The 18,799-nt window shown below is 41.1% G+C and overlaps 3 protein-coding genes across 4 annotated transcripts; all 3 read right to left on the minus strand.

The window, feature by feature from the left end:
- Nucleotides 1-254: 254 nt before the first annotated feature.
- On the minus strand, nucleotides 255-6,246 carry dhx40 (DEAH (Asp-Glu-Ala-His) box polypeptide 40). Its single transcript, XM_050073814.1, has 17 exons — nucleotides 5,901-6,246; nucleotides 5,631-5,776; nucleotides 5,416-5,535; nucleotides 5,045-5,281; nucleotides 4,852-4,918; nucleotides 4,646-4,777; nucleotides 4,400-4,499; nucleotides 4,180-4,266; nucleotides 2,738-2,920; nucleotides 2,576-2,656; nucleotides 2,322-2,479; nucleotides 1,916-2,030; nucleotides 1,670-1,778; nucleotides 1,274-1,368; nucleotides 1,091-1,160; nucleotides 747-975; nucleotides 255-472 (listed from the first exon to the last, which is right to left on the minus strand). The coding sequence occupies exons 1-17, from the start codon at nucleotides 6,067-6,069 to the stop codon at nucleotides 351-353; spliced, it is 2,220 nt and encodes a 739-aa protein (XP_049929771.1). The 5' UTR covers nucleotides 6,070-6,246; the 3' UTR covers nucleotides 255-350.
- A 410-nt stretch (nucleotides 6,247-6,656) lies between these two features.
- LOC126406125 (zona pellucida sperm-binding protein 4-like) lies at nucleotides 6,657-9,189 on the minus strand. Its single transcript, XM_050070320.1, has 10 exons — nucleotides 9,103-9,189; nucleotides 8,891-9,012; nucleotides 8,702-8,804; nucleotides 8,404-8,621; nucleotides 8,229-8,317; nucleotides 8,020-8,153; nucleotides 7,465-7,654; nucleotides 7,220-7,358; nucleotides 7,055-7,118; nucleotides 6,657-6,933 (listed from the first exon to the last, which is right to left on the minus strand). Exons 1-10 carry the CDS (start codon nucleotides 9,161-9,163, stop codon nucleotides 6,842-6,844), a joined length of 1,212 nt encoding a protein of 403 aa, XP_049926277.1. The 5' UTR covers nucleotides 9,164-9,189; the 3' UTR covers nucleotides 6,657-6,841.
- A 1,049-nt stretch (nucleotides 9,190-10,238) lies between these two features.
- On the minus strand, nucleotides 10,239-14,484 carry LOC126406147 (uncharacterized). 2 transcript variants are annotated; one of them, XM_050070334.1, is made up of 11 exons: nucleotides 14,086-14,484; nucleotides 12,842-13,195; nucleotides 12,574-12,675; nucleotides 12,398-12,457; nucleotides 11,481-11,528; nucleotides 11,305-11,331; nucleotides 10,997-11,164; nucleotides 10,853-10,900; nucleotides 10,716-10,778; nucleotides 10,574-10,603; nucleotides 10,239-10,482 (listed from the first exon to the last, which is right to left on the minus strand). In XM_050070334.1, the coding sequence occupies exons 1-11, from the start codon at nucleotides 14,177-14,179 to the stop codon at nucleotides 10,424-10,426; spliced, it is 1,053 nt and encodes a 350-aa protein (XP_049926291.1). In that variant the 5' UTR covers nucleotides 14,180-14,484; the 3' UTR covers nucleotides 10,239-10,423. The 2 variants fall into 2 exon arrangements, with proteins under 2 accessions (XP_049926291.1, XP_049926285.1); XM_050070328.1 differs by having other exon boundaries at nucleotides 10,240-10,482; nucleotides 11,305-11,367.
- Nucleotides 14,485-18,799: the final 4,315 nt, after the last annotated feature.

Consider the following 18,799-nt stretch of genomic DNA (forward strand, 5'->3'; position numbering starts at 1 on the left):
CTGGTGCACAGATAGTCTCAGACACAGGCAGTGCATTAAAAAAAAAAAAGTTAAGTAAAATGTCCCAAAATGTGCCTTTTTTGACCCAATGTTTGCACCTCCTCTTTACACCACCACCTTTACTATAATCTACTCACTTTTTAAGTACAAAGCACCAGTTTTCTTTAGATGTGAGCCTTTTCAAAAGACCTACGAACCAACTACTGCTACAGCATTGTGTGTAAAGTGAGGCAATCAAGGAAGAGAGGCAATGTTAGAAATGTTACAAATATTTATTCACATATCATTTACAAAAATGCCCCTTTGTGATACATCATATGAATCATGTCTTCAAAAGCAAGCCCCCTCTGTCAAAGGGCTTTATTTTGTTGTCTTTGCTGCTTCCGTTGCAGGTAGCGTGCACGAGCATCGTTGACCGAGGTTTCGTCATTTCGCTTCTCCAGCTTCTTCATGGCATCCACAGTAGAAACCTCTGGAAAAAGACCCAAGTAATCTATTAGTTGACTTCAAATGGCCTTTTAATCCACCCTGTGACATAGGTGGATTTTTATTTTGATGATTTCATACTGGCTCATAGCAGGGGCCATGGACCTTAAACATTACTAATACATTTATTTGTATTAGTAATGTTTAAGGTTCATGGCCCCTGCTATGAGCCAGTATGAAATGATCAAAAATAAAAAAAAATCCACCTATGTCATACATTAAGCTGTACAACATCATGGTTTCTAATGAATTCTGAGAACCTGGTTGTCTTTTGGCCGCTTCCTTTGTCTCCCATTTTATCATCTCCTCATCGGTCACTTCTTCTCGTGCCACACTGCTCAGCTCATAGACGTCCACCTCATGGAGTTTAGGCAGTAAGTCCTTCACCCAGTCGTATCGGATGGGACATACAGTCCTGATATACACCCGTGAGGTCACCAGCACATCGTGGAAGATGATCCAGTTCAGCTCAGCTTCCTGGTCAAACAGCTTGGAGAAACAAGCGATCATGATAAAAGGGGAAATCAGAGAAGAAGCATTAAACTTTTGTCCTCTATGAAGACAGTTAGTTAATCAAGATCTTTTTTTTTTTAAATGCATTTACCGATGAGGATGGATGAATGTGAACCATGGATCCATGGCCATCCATTGTGCAAAACACCTTTCCAACAGACCTATGTGGGGCGGAAACAATTATTCCCAACCAGTAAAAGTTCACATGACTAAGAGATCATAAAGATATCCCAAAGGAGAGTTAAATATGGATCATTGTAAATAATGGTGGTACCTTCTGGCAACATTGGTGAAGTATCCCGTGCACAGGCATCGTCTGAAGACCTCACTTTTATTGCCGTCAAATGTTTCCACGGGGAAATCTCTCTTCTAAGAGGAAAGAGGGTCACACTCAATTTAACGATCACAGCATTATGTTGGCAATTAAAATAATTAAATAATAAATGACAGTGTTGAACATCTGACTACAGTAATCTGCAAAGAGGTCCTTTACAATTATCCAAGCACAACTCTGATGTGAGGAGCAAGCAGCATCTGTACAAGCTAATAATAAATGGGCAGACCTGTCCATTTTTTGTCAACAGCAATATGAAGCATTTAACAGAGCATAGACACACAACTGAGTCCATTCAGTCAGTGATGTGAAAATGAGTTCTGTAAACTGCTGTACCTGTTGGAGGCGGAGGAGGATCTCTCGCAGCTGAGTCTCCACACTAAAGGCTGACTTCAGTGCCCTCCAGTGGATCCAATTATCTTTACACCAGGCTGAGGGTCTGTCACTGCAGGATGCAAGAGAAAGGCTCACACTTATGATAGCTGTTATATCACGCAGTTTAATGTCTTGAATACATGGTTAGTTATAGACTGACACTGACATTTATTTGCACACACGAAAAGAAATATGCATGCATCTTGCCTGGATTTGCAGGACTGGAACACACTGAGGAGAGTGGCAAAGTCGTTCATGCTGCCGCTCTTGGCAGCCAGCTCTCTGTGCTGTTTATCAGCCTCTTTCTGTTTCTCAGGGTGGCCTGCAGGCAGGAAGAGATCAGTCTTCACACTACACTTCTCTGTATGTGTCATTTCCTGACACATTAAATAAATTAAACCAACATGCCAGTAAACAGTACAGAACTTCCTTGGCACTCTATATTTAACTGACATGTTTAGCATCTCTTCTAATAGACAATTCATATAATATAATGTAATATCATGGATAACAAAGTATTTTTAAATTTCTTTGTAAGCTCTATGTTTTTTTCTCCCCCACACTTTTAATTGAACATATGTGTTTTGTTTTGCTTTAAAGCTAAATTGCGGACCTGGTCTGATGAAAATGTTCTCCACAGACAACATGGCGGCCACAGGGAGCAGCAAGTCCTGACAGCCAAGCGAGGCAGCTTTAAGCAGGGCCCTGGTAAGGCCTGGGTGCAGGGGGAACTCCACCATCAGCTCCCCCAGCTGGGTCACTCTACCTCTCCTACAGCCAACACACCAGACACATAGGAGTTCATTAAGTTTCAGAGAAATACTTAAACCCACAACTGCTGTCAAGTGCACAGGTATAAGCACTCACCTGTCGATGGCATCAAATTGGTAAAGCTGTTTTAACGCCTCCAGAATAAACCTTTCCTCTGGACAGTCCAGATAAGGAAATCTAAAAAGAAATCAAGTCATTATGAAAGAAGATAAAGGGAGAAAAAAAAGATAAGCATGATAAGAATGGGCATCAGTGTACCTAATGACATCATGAACGCCCAGACACTTGAGTGTAAGTATCACTGCAGTCAAACTTGTCCTCTGGATTTCTGGAATTGTGTATTCAGGCATGCTCTTCTCCCAGAATTCCTTGGTGTAGATTCGAAAGCATTTCCCGGCTGAGGTTCTTCCAGCTCGACCTGCTCTCTGCTGAGCCTCGCTCCTAATCACACAAAATCCCCCCCCCCCCAAAAAAAAATCCAATCTAAATCTATTGGCAAGCTTTCTTAGAGGGAAATTTTGCCACCTTTTATGCGGCTGTCCAATCAGTGCTGATGGTAAATGGAGTCTGTTGAAGTATTTAAATCCTCAGTGCGTGCTACATGGAGCAAGAAAGCTGAGTTTGCAGCTGCAAAACCTATTGTTCCTCCTGCAACCAGCAGCATCATTTGACGTGACAGTGATGTAGTTGGAGGACGGAAGTTGCAGTAGAACCACAGGTTGCATTTCACCTCTTTTAGCTAGGGGGCGTGCTCTAGGTGCCGCTCAAAAATAAAACTTCCTTGTTCTTTTTGGTTGTATTGCAAACTAGCTACGTTTCTAACAGCGAAAACGGCATCCCAAAATATGAGTGCAGATGATGTTTTGGACAAGAATACATTTTACAGTGTTTTGGCTAGCTCTGATATTCAGTTGCATTTATTCAAGCGCATTCATGGATGAAGAAATGCAGCAGAGAGCAGCTGAGGTTGTAGCAGCTCCACAAAAGAATATGGCCGGTGGGTACCCTCAACAACACAATCACCAACTGGTGCTGACTTTGCTTCAAATTGCCCTCCAGTGCCAATAAAAAGTGAATCACTCTGTTGCTGTGAATTTCAGAATGGGCAGTTCCATAGGTGTTCTGGAGACCTTCATCAGGATCCCAAAGACAAACTGAAAACAAAACCAAGACCAGCAGTGCCAGGAGCTATTGTAAGCTATTTTGCTGTGTTGCCTCTCAGCAAAATGCTCTGAGTAATTCAGGCTGGGCTTTTATTGTGAAAGGTAAAAAATGGAAGGAGAAAATTGGTCATGTGCTGCTGTGGACAACATGAAAAATAATAAAGAGTGTTGCCGTCTTGGCTCACTCTGGTTCAGACTACAGAGCGTCTCTGTTTTTATTTTGTTGCCTACACAAGTTAACAACTTATAAACCTCAGCTACACTATGTTTTGGCCAACAAAGTTACAGCTATAGCCTAGTTGGCTAATACTTATGGGCACCAGAAGCTCGTGTGCAACACATCCTGGTAAATGTAGGCACTGCCGGCATGGCTCTGTGAGCAGGAGGACTCAGCCTCTCAGTCAACACAGCACACACTGAGGATTTTATTGCTTTAACTGAACAACATCACCAATTGGACATCCACATAAAAGGTGGCGGATTTTCGGTGCAGTGGCATGGATTTTGAAATGGCATGTTAATTCTTCAAAAACTCACTTTGAAATAGGCACCACCTCCAAGATGTCCATGCCCACCCGTGAGTTGTGGTTGAGTTGCTTCACAAACCCGCTGTCTACAATGTACCTTTATTGGCAAAGAATTGGATGATAGGTATGATTTGCATGAAATATCTGAATGATGTTGATTTAACATACAAGTCATTGTTGTATATCTGATGGAGTCTCGTGGTTAGCCAGTGACCACAGGCCTCACTCACTTTATGCCGTTGATGGTGAGAGATGTTGCTGCGATGTTTGTGGCCACTACACACTTCCTTATGCCTGGAGGTGGAGGCTGAAAGATCTGCCTCTGTTGATCTGTGACGACAACAGAAATGATAAATATTTTCTTTTTCAGTATTACAGTGGCATCACAAAGAAAGATACTGACCTGATCTAGAAAAAGCAACAATATTAATCTGCTTAGCACAAAATAAGATGTGACAACTGTTGTGTGTGTTTACCAGTGGGCATGGATCCATAAAGGGGCAAAATAAGAAGGCCCTCCACTGTTTGGTCCTCCACATCGTAGCGGTAGTCTATAGACTCAGCTTTTTCATACAGCATGTCACAGGCACGCTCAATCTCTGACTGACCTGTCGAACAGGGAGGATAATTGTGAAAGATTTTGTCAGGGTTAGGATTTACTGTGAGGTTGTTAATGACTTACCTGTCAAAAACACAAGAATATCCCCTGCCATTTCACTGGTGTGCACATCAAGGGCTACTTTGACAACCTGACAAGTAACAGATGTAAAATTAAAGGAGCACCAACAAATTAAACAGTTAATAAGTAATAACTGTAAAGTTGTAAAACCAAGTTAAATTATGATTTTTTTTTTTTTCTGGACACAAAGCTTTACCTCTTTTACATAACCGGCGCTCTCTATGTCTTTAGGTCCTACAGCAAAACCAAATGTGCAGGTGACAGGAAAAGTCCTCCCAGGAATAGCAAAGACGGGACAGTCACTGAGAAAGGCTGAAAGTTTGTCAGTTTCCAAGGTGGCGGACATCACCACCACCTTCAGAGGGACAGATCGGCCCTTGGTGGCCTTAGCGGGGTTGGAGAACATTTTCTTCAACAAACCCAGAAGAATGTCCTGCAGCGAATACAAACACTTACTCAAAGTTTCAAAGACAGACAGACAGAAGGACTTTCTATATGCGGAACAGCTGTATACATCTAACATGCAGTGCAGAGAGTATATTCTGTCAATGTCATATATTGACTCACTGTGTTGAGGCTGCGTTCGTGGACTTCATCCAAGATTACAACACTGTACTGAGTAAGTACAGGATCTGCCAGGATCTCTCTGAGCAAACAGCCGTCTGTCATGTACTTCACCACCGTGCTCTGGCTCAAACACAGACACATCTTCATGTTAACACACATATACAACAAATACATTGTACTTTTTTAATCAGGGATGAGTTGTCTTTGACTCCCACCTCTGATGTGCAGTCATCAAAGCGTACTTGGTAGCCAACCTCTCTACCCAGAGTGCACTGCATCTCCTGAGCTACCCTCTGAGCCACTGTGATGGCAGCCACCCGGCGGGGCTGGGTGATGCCAATTTTGCCATCTTTACAAAAACCTGGAGACAAAGAAGAGGAAACACACATCACATTGTGTCCACACGTTGTCTATTACCGTTAAAGCTTGCAGTATGTGCATTAACTTCATATGACCAAGGACAGGACAACAACATGACAGCTTACCTGCTTGATGCAGGTACTTTGGAAGCTGTGTGGTTTTCCCGCTGCCTGTCTCTCCGGTGACAACCAAAAAAGTGCTGTCTTTGACAGCCTGAACGAGTTTAGCTTTGTGCTTATAGATGGGTAGATGTTTTGACTCATCTTTTGAGTCCCATCTCGTTGATTTTGACATGACTACAGGTCTTGAGTCGCTTTCAGACGAAATAAACACTGGTGTTAATCTCGCAGTACACGGTTAAGTTGTTGTTTGTGCCCACAGACGGCATTTAACTTTATAAAATAGCAACTTTCTTCATATTTCTCTCTGTCGTTTCAAAGACAACACGCTCGCTCGGTAACTTCCGCAAACGAACCCATTCTGCGTTTCTATTGGTCGACTTGCGGTCACGTGATCCGAGCTCCCCCACCACAATAAAAGTCCGGCTGGACTTTTTTTTTAAAATGTTATTTTTAATTAAGCTTTATTTACACAGATTTATGCCAACATCAAATAACCACACAAAAAGTACTTAAGTGAAACTGTTCATATGCCCAGAACAAGGAATTTAACTATTTTATTATTATTTATACGTTTAATATTTGTGGATGTGCAATTTTCCCAAAGTACAGCAAATTAATTACAGCCTGTGTCCTCTGAGGTCTTCACTTCGAGCCCACCAACGTAAGTACACACAATTTTTCACAACCACCCACAATAAACAAGAGCCATTACAGTGATGAAAAAAGGAAGGATATTTATTACCACTACTACAACAATATTTATGTTAAATAATACAGGCCTTTCCCACAAGCAAAAGACATCTGCTCAAATCTGCTCACTAAGGGCCACTATAGTAAGGTATGTGTTTATTTTCAGTAAAAAAATCACACAGTTCTTGGCTGAACTTCTGTAAATTGTGCTTCCAAATATGACTTGACATGGCATCCCTTTTCTGGTTATTTAGCTACAGCAGATAAAGAAGAGGTCCACCGGAGACTACACTGTGAAGAATCCTCTGTCTTGGCCCTGGTGTGATTCTTCTTAATTTACGCTTTCCTAAAAAGCAAAGGAAAACAGAGAGAATCGATCAGTGTTACATAGCAAGTGCAAAAATCAATAACCCAAGATAGATTCATTCAACTTCTAAAAAGGATCAGTAGGCTTTAGCTCCACTTACCACTGCTGCAGGTCTGTAAGCAATGCTGTCCTTTACAGATCTCTATATCACAGTGGAAATATACCTGTAGGAGGACATCCTGTTTTAAACAAAACACCAAGGCCAAATAATAGCAGCAGGATTCATATAACATCTATTTATGTGAGTGTAAATTGTATTACATACCAGGCTTTCAAATGTCGGGGGCTTCACAAATGAGAACAGCTTAACCACAAACCATTTATGAAGAGAGGGATTTTTCAGCTCCTTACTGTAAACAACTGGCAACACAACAGTTCTGTGGCTATCACCACTGAAAGGACATCTGGATTGGATATAAGATGAGCTTTGGTTGATCAAAGTACAGGCAAATGGCCTTTTCAATACAAAACAATGCTGAAATATTGTCTGTTAATTTCTTGTGAACTCACCCTTTAACAAGCAGGTTCCATCTCTGTGGATCATGTGGGTTTTTAGTTGGCGTTGCCCAGCAGTCCTCTAGCAGCAGCACTAAATCCTTGTCCTCATGTTTGAGAACAAACACCTCCACATACACGGGCTGGCCAAGCTCGGTTACTGTTGGAGGGTCTCGAGAGGAATAGAAAGACTTGTAACTGGAATCTATGAATAAAAGATGAAAAATAAGAAGTAAAAACATAAATCATATAGCCTAGCAGGGCATTGCTATGCTCCAACCTAGTCCATCAAAGTCAAAGTGATTCATTAATTTCATGTCATGTATTCAGGGGTGGATTATTGGAAAGTGGGCTTCTGGACACAGATATGCAAAAGGCTCCCCCATCTCGCCAACATAAAGCAAGATACACACACTTTATAGTTGTTTAGCATCTTTTTGTGTTGTACTTTTTGTGTCTGATATTTTGCAGGTGAGGGCCAGGGGACCCCCTTTTACACTTGGTTTCTAAACATTTGTTGCATAAAAACACACACTCATTATTGAGAGAATAAGTGTCAAAAACCAATACCTTTAGCAAACCTCATTTCAGTCCTCAGTATTCCCTCACTCTTCAGTGTTGACACATACTCAGGTTTTTCTCCCTGAACCTTGACGCCCAGCTGAGTCGCTTGGGCCAGTGCAAAGCTACAATGCACAGTACGACTAAAAAAAGAGAGATCATTTAAATGAGTGTCCGTTATCTTCACAAAGCAGAAATGAAACATTTTAATTTCTTACTGGAAAGGAGCTTCTCGAAATATAGAGCCTTTCTGTGCATGTTGTTTCACTTCAATACTGACCCAGTAGGTTATAACCCCATCTGCAATCTGCAAGACACAACCAAGCCTGTTATAGTAAAGATACCATCTTACCTGTCTAAAGGCTGCACAGGAGGTAATGTATTTACACTTACCACAGATTGGGTGCCGCAATTAGTGAAAGGAAAGCTGAAAGTGACAGCATCCTTTGACCTTTTTTGGGGTTTACAAGTGTGGCTTTGGCTGGAAGGGATCCAGACTGCATCCAGGTTCAGAGGTGGGACTGTGGCATTCTGAGTGATGGTGATGTTGAACCCGTCCTTGTTGCAGAAAACATCTCTTGATACCAGTGGATTTTCATGTTTGATCACCTCTGTGGGAAACACACTGAGAATTAATAATAACCCCTATTCTAAAACTGTCATGATATTATCTGTACACATAGAATTATACCTTTAATTTTCCTTTCACAGATCAGAGGTATCGACTTGACAATTCCAACTCTGCCACTGTCTGCAAGCGCCATGATGACGACATTCAGCTTTGTCATCGATTTCTATTGCACAAAACAGCAAAGAAAGATTAGAGGATATAAAAAAAGTATATGTCTGCATTAAAATAAACAGACACTTTTCAGCTTACTTGTCTTTTCACAAAACATCCATGGAAGGCAACTGTTAAGACCATAAAGCTGTCTGTTTCTCCAAGGAAGTAGTGGCACTGTTTTGCTATAGCGATGGCTTGGTAATATCCGCTGTGTTCATCTGTGTGTAAATTGGACACAAACAAGAGCACAGCAGTCACCTCAAAGCTGTGTCATCATCGATTAGATATATTTGTAGTGTCTGACTTACCTTGAACATAGATGGTGAAAGGAAGACCAGCAAAGTGCACCTTTGATATGTAAACAGACATGAAGCCATCGTGGCAAATCGATGTGTCATTATTCATGGTGTTATAAAGTGTTGCTTGGAATTGTTTTAAAGCAGCATGCGCTTCATGTTTCAACAGAAGCAGTGATAATGAAACGAATGTCACCAAAATGGAGTCCGCGCTGTGGGCCTTCATCTTCAGACAGGTGGAGCAGCTGCCTCTCATTTGGCCTAATTGTCAGGACTCTCTTGAGAGGAAAGGCAACTCAAACACCCACCGTGCTGCTTCACAGTACAAGTCTCCTGTGTTTAAATCAGCTGGTTTCTGGGGCTGTTGTATGTTCTCCCTGTATTCTCCCACAATTAAAAAATGAACCTGAGGCGTTAAACTGTCACACAAAAGGCTTCTTGACTCTAATGGTGACACACACATCGAGTTTTGCAGCGAAGATGACTTTATAATGGTGATTTTAAACTAGTTGTTACCTTTTTTTTTTCTTTTCTTTTTTTTAACTTAATATTGCATACTTTGCTTTGCTTGACTTTATGATGTATGGACACACTGCTGCTTGACTTTTAATTGAGTCATGTAAGGCAGTAGTTCCCAACTGGTCTCCCCACGGGGTCCAGATTTCTCCTTAGTCATTACTTCAAGGCCCACACAGTTTAATACATTCAGCATCATACTTGAGTTTGGCCGTTTTGTCAAGCTACTTTGTTGTCTCTGTCAAGTCGCTGTCTGATATTCACTCATTCTACAGCAGGAAACCTCACCTTAAAATAAAAGCTCTGCCCTTGAAATTCACTGTACTTCAAAATAAGTGTTCACGAGTCACTTGTGGTCCATTAAGAATCGACCCACAACCCACTTTTGGACAGTGACCCACTATTTGGGAACTACTGATGTAAGGTGTCCTTGAGTGAGAAAGGTGCCAAGAAATAAAATGTATAATCATCATTATCATTATTTTATCTGCAAGTCAAACTGAGATCATAAAAGCACTTTATGTGGTCAACAAGTACTGTTTTACTTTCCTATCTCGCATACACAGATTTGTCTCATTCAACACACGATACATTGATCTTTTTTTCATGTGATAATCTTTATTTAATGAACTTTACCAAACAGAAATCACTCATTGTTTAATAGATGTATATAAAATACAAAACAATTACACAGCAAACACATACAGTAAAACATGTATCAAGTTTAAAATGTAAAATTAGCAATCAATAACTGTCATAGGAAAGGATGATTGATACTGGAAAGATCTCGACAGCTGTTTAAAGCCTCCTTGGTTCTTTACAGGCGGTTGAGCTGGTCTGTGCTCCTGTTGTAAATCGGGTTTTTGTAGTCACAAGCTGACAGGGAAACAACGGAGAAGTGGAAGAGCGGTTGAGTGCACAGTATTATTTCATCCAGAACATGCCCACAGATGAAGTCAGCACTCACTTTCTTTGGCTTTCTTCTTTCCCAAACCGGCTGCAAAACACATCAGTGAATAATAAAACATTTTTTTTGCATCAGGTTATTTATTTTCACATATGGATAAATCATTCTGACAGATGATACAAGATAAATCCAATCTAAATACCTTTGCGTTGATTCTCCGCCTGAGTTGACATGGCTTGCTGCTTGCTGATTTCACCTTGGTTAACTGTAATAAAATGAATAAGTGAAATTCCTGACAGCATTAAAACTATGTGATGCAATTAAAGATGCTTATATTACCATAAAAATGCCGACTGAGACTTGCTTGCCGTAATCTGCTGAAGAGTTCTGGAGTGGTGAGAGGACACAGAGTTACTCCAGCTTGTCATGATAAGACGATACAAGTCACCACAAACTGCAGTAATTCTGCTGAACATAACACACCTCTGTGAAATCCTTGTTTTGTTCTGTGACTTTCCGTCCTCGCAAACTGGTTCAAGTTTGGATAAATCCCGCTGGTGCTCTGGGCGGGATCAGGCAGAACTCCTGATACTGGATCGCAATAATTTCTAGGGTCATTCTGCTGGTTGGATGGGCCTTGGTCATCATTTTCTGATATTTAAAAAAGATAGTGACGCAAAAAATGTTTAATGTTCTCGGTGGGATGACAAAGACATTAGCCTTTTAACCACATGAATCAATAGATGCCATGGAAAGAAAGGATTAAAGAAAGGAGAGCTGTGTGAACGTACCATAAACAAGATTATCATTGCCCGCTCCTGTGGGGAAAGGAAACACAGTGTGTATAGTGACACCTGTCAAGAAAACATAATAATATTAACATAATAAATATTGCTTGTCCTTGTCAACTGGTGCATCAGATAAAGTGTCCAAGTGACTGTGTTGTGTTGTTACTGAGATAAATTACCGTGCTGCAGTTGATCCATTGGCACTCTGATTGGTGGAGTACTGGCACCTGCAGTAGGACATTATATGAAGCAACTTGAAGGAATATTGAGACATTTTGGGAAGATTGCATGTTTGCTTTTTTGTCAAGTGTTCGATGAAATGATCGATACCACTCTTATATCAGTCTGATAACTATAAGGCTACAGCTAGCAGCTGGTTAGCTTAGCTTAGCACAAAGACTGGAAACAGGGCAATGGCTCTGTTTAAAGTTTAACAAAATCAAATTAACTTGTTAGATTTTATATTTTGTACAGATTAAACACACAAGATTGTGTAAATTAGTCTTAATAAGCTTTAGAGGTAGTGGTGGTTGAATTTTTATCACCCACCAAAAAGTTTCTCAAGATAATCCACAGACCTTTTAGTGAGCAATTTAAAGCGGGAACTATTTTCTTTCTAGCGAACTACACCTGCTATGTGGGTCCCAGTGCAACTGCACTGTCTGCACTGTCTGTATTTACGCCCCTGTGCTGCTACCTCATGCACCACTGAGCTAGCCAACATCACAACTCAGACAAGCCTCTCGTCCATGAGTAGATGCACATTTCCTTCTGTATGGTGATACAGTTTGCAGGTGTAGTTTGAAAGACAATAATTCTTACATGAAACTGCTCACAACAAGGTCTGTGGATTATCTTGAGTGACTGGCTACAAGGCAAAATATGGATTTTTGATTTTGGGATGAACTGTCTCTTTAAAGAACTTTTCACAGATACAACTTTTTAAAACAAATTTCATTTAAATTTTAGCTTTAACTGGCTGTACCGTCGTCTACTGTATATTCCTGTGCTCAAATGTCAAGGTAAACGTGTTGCAAGCAACATGCCCGAGGAGATAGATCAAATGTAATGGTAAAATTGTGAAACTATTGCTTACCCTCAGTAGCTGCACCTTCAGGATTGTTTGTAATGTCCAGTGTTTTCGTTTTACAGCACACTGAAACAAATTAATAACAAGACAATCCATCAAATAAACTAATGAAAAAAATGCAAACTTTTCTTCTCTCTTCTGTGTGGACTGAGAGTGTCAAACTGTGCAATCAGACTACTCACTTATGCACTTCATGCAGCAGTAGCCACCGACGCTCAGCAGGATCAAAGCAGCCACAGCAACACAGATGTAAATCAGGAGCCTCATCGCTTCTCTCAGGGCACCTGCACAACAGGTTGTGGTTTTACAAAGATGCATTGCACAGGAAACTCTAGCTTGGCCTATGAGGTTTGTGACCATAAGAAAGAAAGAGGACGTGTCTGTCTGCACAGGCTGCTGCTCTACATTGAGAAAGATTGTCTTAAAATTTCCAAACAGAAATCATCTTACCGCCTCCTGCTTCGTGAACCAACACCACTTGATGACAGTAATGTCCCTGCTCACAGCGGTAACACCCCAGGTCAGAGGAGCCCAGCTCATCGATGCAGATGGAGTAGTTCCCCTCTGAGCCCTGGTTTGGAAAGGCTTTCACCCTACCGTACCTGTGGTCGAGGAACCTAATACGACCCTTAGATGTGAGATGGACCAGGTCCACCCCTGGAGTTTGGGTCCATGACACCCAGTCGAGGCTGTGTGTTGAAAAGTTGCATGGGAGGAACACAGAGGAGCCAAGCTGAACGCTGAGCGTGTGTGTCTCACAAACATCCGGATCCTGCTCACAGGAGTTCTCAAAGTTCGGTTCTTCTTAACATGAGAAGAGAAATGCAAGAACAAGTGTCAAGTGTAGGTCACTTAAACAACATAGAGTGCCAGAATATCTTCCTTCTTGTTACTGAGGATATTCAAACTTTTATATCTTAAAATGAACCATTCAAGGGGCGTCGGTGGCTTAGTGGTAGAGCAGGCGCCCCATGTACAAGGCTGTTGCCGCAGCGGCACGTTAGTGGTAGAGCAGGCGCCCCATGTACAAGGCTGTTGCCGCAGCGGCACGGGTTCGATTCCAGCCTGTGGCCCTTTGCTGCATGTCGCCCCCCCCCCCCCCCCCCCTCCCTCACACTTGTCTGTCCTATCCATTAAAGGCTAAAAATGCCCGAAAAAATATCTTAAAATTAAAAATTAACCATTCAGGTTGAGAATAAATCTATTAATTGCAGCCGGAAAAATAATTAAAGGCAAATTCATCAGAAAGGCCAGAAAATATGAACATGGTAACTTAATTAAAGGTAAAAAATTAAACATATATTATATTATTACACTGAAACTGATTTAAAAAAAAGCTTTTAATCTGCGAACTGTTCTTACAAATCAGCCCAATATTATTAGGTTAATTAATAAACAGTGTTTTAAATGGTGGCAATGAATGTGACACTGGCAGTATATATATCATACGATATACAACACATTTAAATATATTACAAACATCGTAGTACAGTGTACATGGTAAAAATATCTTGCCGTTATCAGCGGATTTCGATATGTAAACTCACCTATACAAGACTTTAAAGAGAACTTACATAGACTGAATAATGAACAAACAGACCAAACAAATAATATAGCAAAAGAGGTAAAGTTGTACTCGTGGACTGTTTTATATAAATAATGTTCTTCTTCAATATTGTCACAAAAGGACTTACCATTTGAAGACACACAAATAAAGCACAAGGCGAAAGGGAAAATCCACCGGTCAGCATTCATTGTCAGCATCTCGTATGGTGTGAACAGCAACATGGTGATACTGTATGCTCACCCCTCCGAGCATCATGGGACAAAACCACAAGACCATCATTTCACTTTGCTATTTCCGGAAGTGCTGTCTTTCATTTTCACATGAATGACAGACAAAATGTTTGACATAAAAGGTTTTTTTTTTCTAACTATACCGTGAGCATGTCGAACATAAATTCAAATCAAGAAATGTTTATCTTTTACACAATAACATCTACAGTAGCCTAGATGAGTGCGAGAAAAAAATGACTGTCTCTGCCAGACCACTTCCTGTTGATGCTTCCGCAGAAAGGGCCCTTATGATGAAGCATGTAAAGGTATAAAGATCATCACCAGGGCTAATTAAAGCAAAAGAAGCACATTTATATATTTACTTAACATAAAATCTGGGCTTTGTCAGACAAAGCGAGAAACTGCCCAGCATCACTTTGTGTCTGTGAGTGTGAGAATACCACTAAATACATAATACAAAAGAAATTCAGATTAAATAGAAATATTAATGTATCTCACATAAATCTGCTTCATAGTTATTTCATTTGTTTCAATGATATTGCTGTTGTGTTTAAATCAGCTCAACCTTGACCACCTGGAACATTAAAACGCCCACACAGATGAGGGGCCTGTTAACATTGTGGTTTTACAAAGATGTGGGCTACTTCACAGGAAACTCTTGTCTCTCTGTTTGACACATGAGGTTCGTGACCATGGAAAGGAAAGAGGCTGCATCTGTCTGTCTGCAAAGGCTGCTGCTCAGTAGAAAGCATCACCTTAATTTTCAGACAGGAATCAACTCACCACTTTCGGCAAGCAACTTCCCGTGATGGTCACGTTCCTGCTTACAGCAGTAACACCCCATGCTCAAATAAACACGAGTGCCAAGACACTCTTCCTCCACATAACGGCGGATATTCAAAACTTTTATCCATCCATCCATGTATCCATTTTCATCTGCTTCTCCATGGCCAGATTTTCTGATGTTCTTCAGACGTCCCTCTGCCCAGAAAACCCCCAAAAGGTGGTGCCCAGGACACACAAACCAAGCTGTTCAAACATGTCCCTAAACTGTTTGGCAATTGACTAATAGGGGGTGACGATTGTAAATGAATGGGCATCTGTCAGATCATGATAAAACCTATGAGTTATCTTTAATGCAGGTGTCAGACACTGTAGAAGGTCATAATCCTTCATTGCTTTAAACTTTTAACTGTCTTAGTGTTAGTAGCTCAAACCCTGGTATTACCAGGGATTGCCACAGGTATGAATCATCAGTCAGTTTTTTTAATGCGTTTTATTTACGAACATTTATTAACACAACAAAAAAGAAAAGAAACAAAGCAGTACACAGGAAAAAGGGACAAATATGAGGGCATGGGATGTTTACAAAGACATGACAAATTTTCCTAATTTAAAGGGATAGTGCACCCAAAAACGAAAATTCAGCCATTATCTACTCACCCATATGCCGATGGAGGCCCTGGTAAAGTTTTAGAGTGCTCACATCCCTTGCGGAGATCAGCGGGTGGAGCGGGTAGCACACCTAATGGCAGACGGCGCCCCAGACTAACGTCCAAGAACACAAAATTGAATCCACAAAGTATCTCCATACTGCTCATCCATAGTGATCCAAGTGTGCTGCAGCCCCGACATAACAAAAAAACATCATATGAGCTCTGTTTTTAGCCTCACTGTAGCCTGTAGCTCTGACTGCTTCTCTGTGCTCCGCGTTCACGTGCGCGCGCTCAGGGTGGACACTTGGATCACTACGGATGAGCAGTATGGAGATACTTTGTGGATTCAATTTTGTGTTCTTGGACGTTAGTCTGGGGTGCCGTATGCCATTAGGTGTGCTAGCCGCTCCACCCACCGCTCTCCGCAAGGGATGTGAGGACTCTAAAACTTCACCAGGGCCTCCATCGGCATATGGGTGAGTAGATAATGGCTGAATTTTCATTTTTTGGCTGCACTATCCCTTTAAAGTAAGGTTTCATATATGGTACATATGATTATCATGTGACATCAGTCTCATTGGCTAAATAAACATTTTCTCCACTGTTTCCCTCTCAGTTCTTTCTGAGGTCGTATACAATATGTCATCTGTTCCATAAGGTGTAAGTGATTAACAGTATTAATAAAGAGGCGAGCAGTGGGACAGTTTTTCTGGAGCCAGTATTTAGCCTTTTTACTTGCTGCCAGCAGGATCTTTAGTAAATAGATATAATCTTTACTGAGTCCAACAGGGATGTGAATGTTGTACTGATACTAAAACCCTAAGTTTTTTAAATGATTGTTGCTACTTCCTTCCAGAAAGTCTGAATAGAAGGACAAGACCAGAAAATATGGGCATGTGCAACCATGATTTCTCCACATTCTCTCCAGCAGCACAGCTGGGTGCCAGTTTGTTGAAACTTCTGTTTGGGTGTGATGAAAAAGCAGATCAGGTTTTTCCAGCAGAAGTCTCCCCAGGTCCAGGAGTTAGTGTCACGAGTCAGTTCAGAGGAGGACCCAAATGCAGACTAACAGACAGTTTGAGTTTTTAACAAAAAGCGAGCTTTCATGTTGCTGATTGAAAACATCCAGTACAGGCAGGCAACTCAAAGTCAGAATGAAAGCAGAACAAAAACTAAACTGAAAACCATCCGGGAAACACACGATGAACAAGGATGAATGCAGGATGATCAAAAGAACGCACCCAGGAGGAACACAGACGAACTGACAAAGAACAAAGGGAAACACACAGGTATATATGCACAGAAAACTAATCACAAGAACAAGACACATATTATTATAATTTATTATTATTCTAGGGGGGGACAGATTCCCACCCTCTTTGGTTCCATTACTCACAAGCTCAGCTTGTGGAGCTGCTGTGGAATTTGGACTCTTAAGCGGGATTTATACTTGTGCCTCAGCTCGATACAGAGCCTATGCCGTAGCTTACGCACATGGCCTACACCGTTGTGAGCATTTTTACTTGTGTGGTGGTGTGTCTGTGTCACTCTGAAGTTACACCTCCAAACACTAGTCAGAGGGGTAGTTTCTGTGAAGTGCTGTAAAGTTTTGTGGATTCAAAACACACTCAAAACACACATTAAACATGACTCACTGCCGACAGTTTCAAACACAAATAGGCTTCACTATAACTCACAGCATTCACAGACAAAGCACTTGTCTTTTGCTGGGGTCCATGTCATTGGTCCGACAGCCCATTGGTCCGACATCCCATTAGTCTGACGGTCTGCAGTGCTGAACGGCTCCCGGCGGGCGTATTTCAACATTGATGGTGCGCCGCGACCGGCTCTGGGTCAGCTGGGAAAGGCTTGAGGCGAAGCAGGCTCACAGCTTATGTGTTTGTCACTTTCTTTTTCATTTTAACCCACACCATGATCTTTCCTGACCCTAACCAAGTGGTTTTTGTGCCTAAACCTAACCAGACCTTAACCACAGGGCATCATGATGATTTCAGAACAACGGGACTTCGGAACAACGGGTTTAATATGGTCGGAACAATGGGCTGTCGGACCAATGGGCAGTTCCCCTTTTGCTGGACACATTTTAAAATATAAATACAACATGCTTATGTTTTTAGCACAAGCCTATGGCATTTCACATTGTATAAATTAGCCTAGCGGCTAGCAAAGATTTCCTCAACACATACGAAGCCAGGGACAACATTTATCAAAGGTAACGTTGCAAAGTTTGGTTCCATTACTCACAAGGTTCACCGACAATACAGCTGTCTAATACTAAACACATTTTCCAAACAAATACAACATGCTAACGATATTAGCCTAAGCCTATGGCATTTTACATTGTATAAACTAGCCTATATACTATACACAATAGCCTACGCCGTTGAGAGCATTTATACTTGTGCTGTTGTGTTTGTGTCACTCTGCAGTTACACCTCCAGAACACTAGTTGGCGGTGGAGTTTCTGTGAAGTGCTGTAAAATTTGACTGCTTCAAAACACACATTAAACATGGCTTGCTGGACACATTTTCGCCACAAATACAACATGCTAATGTTTTTAGCACAAGCCTATGACATTTTACATTGTATAAATTAGCCTAGCGGTCGGCGATCTTTTCCTCTTCCTAAATAAAATTAGAGATAACAGCAACATTTAACAAAGGTAACGTTACAAAATTCGGCTCCATTACAACTCACAAGGTTCACCGACAAAACAACTGTCTTCTACTAAATACGTTTTCCAAACAAATACAACATGCTAACGTTATTAGCACAAGCCTATGGCATTTTACATTGTATAAATTAGCCTAGCCATGTGCAGAGATTTCCTCTACTCATATGAAGCCAGGGACAACAGCAACATTTAAAAAAGTAACGTTACAAATTCGGCTTCATTACAACTCACAATGTTCACCAACAAAACAACTGTTTTATACTAAACACATTTTCCAAACAAATACAATATGCTAACGTTATTAGCGCAAGCCTATGGTATTTTACATTGTGCAAATTAGCCAAGCGACTGGTGATTTCCTCTACTCATATTCCATACTTTTCCATACCCTAATTTCCAGACTTCTCTGCGTTTTTTTTTGTTTTTTTTCTCCAGAGAATATGCGACATCTGAGTAAATATATCAGTGTATCATATTTC

This window comes from Epinephelus moara, chromosome 2 (genome assembly GCF_006386435.1).
Source record: "Epinephelus moara isolate mb chromosome 2, YSFRI_EMoa_1.0, whole genome shotgun sequence".
NCBI classification, from domain to species: Eukaryota; Metazoa; Chordata; class Actinopteri; order Perciformes; family Serranidae; genus Epinephelus; species Epinephelus moara.

What these genes read in the sequence shown, in the direction of transcription:
- dhx40 (XM_050073814.1), bottom strand. Translation starts at nt 6,069, where the DNA reads ATGTCAAAATCAACGAGATGGGACTCAAAAGATGAGTCAAAACATCTA. An exon ending in AAAGTACCTGCATCAAGCAG is followed by an intron (nt 5,777 to 5,900) that starts GTAAGCTGTCAT and finishes CTTTGTCTCCAG; the next exon opens with GTTTTTGTAAAGATGGCAAA. An exon ending in CTCACCATCAACGGCATAAA is followed by an intron (nt 4,267 to 4,399) that starts GTGAGTGAGGCC and finishes TTGCCAATAAAG; the next exon opens with GTACATTGTAGACAGCGGGT.
- LOC126406125 (XM_050070320.1), bottom strand. Translation starts at nt 9,163, where the DNA reads ATGTCTGTTTACATATCAAAGGTGCACTTTGCTGGTCTTCCTTTCACC. An exon ending in CTGTGAAAGGAAAATTAAAG is followed by an intron (nt 8,622 to 8,701) that starts GTATAATTCTAT and finishes TGTTTCCCACAG; the next exon opens with AGGTGATCAAACATGAAAAT. An exon ending in CCCCGACATTTGAAAGCCTG is followed by an intron (nt 7,119 to 7,219) that starts GTATGTAATACA and finishes GTCCTCCTACAG; the next exon opens with GTATATTTCCACTGTGATAT.
- LOC126406147 (XM_050070328.1), bottom strand. Translation starts at nt 14,179, where the DNA reads ATGTTGCTGTTCACACCATACGAGATGCTGACAATGAATGCTGACCGG. An exon ending in GGCGGAGAATCAACGCAAAG is followed by an intron (nt 10,604 to 10,715) that starts GTATTTAGATTG and finishes TGTGTTTTGCAG; the next exon opens with CCGGTTTGGGAAAGAAGAAA. An exon ending in AAAGAAGAAAGCCAAAGAAA is followed by an intron (nt 10,483 to 10,573) that starts GTGAGTGCTGAC and finishes TTTCCCTGTCAG; the next exon opens with CTTGTGACTACAAAAACCCG.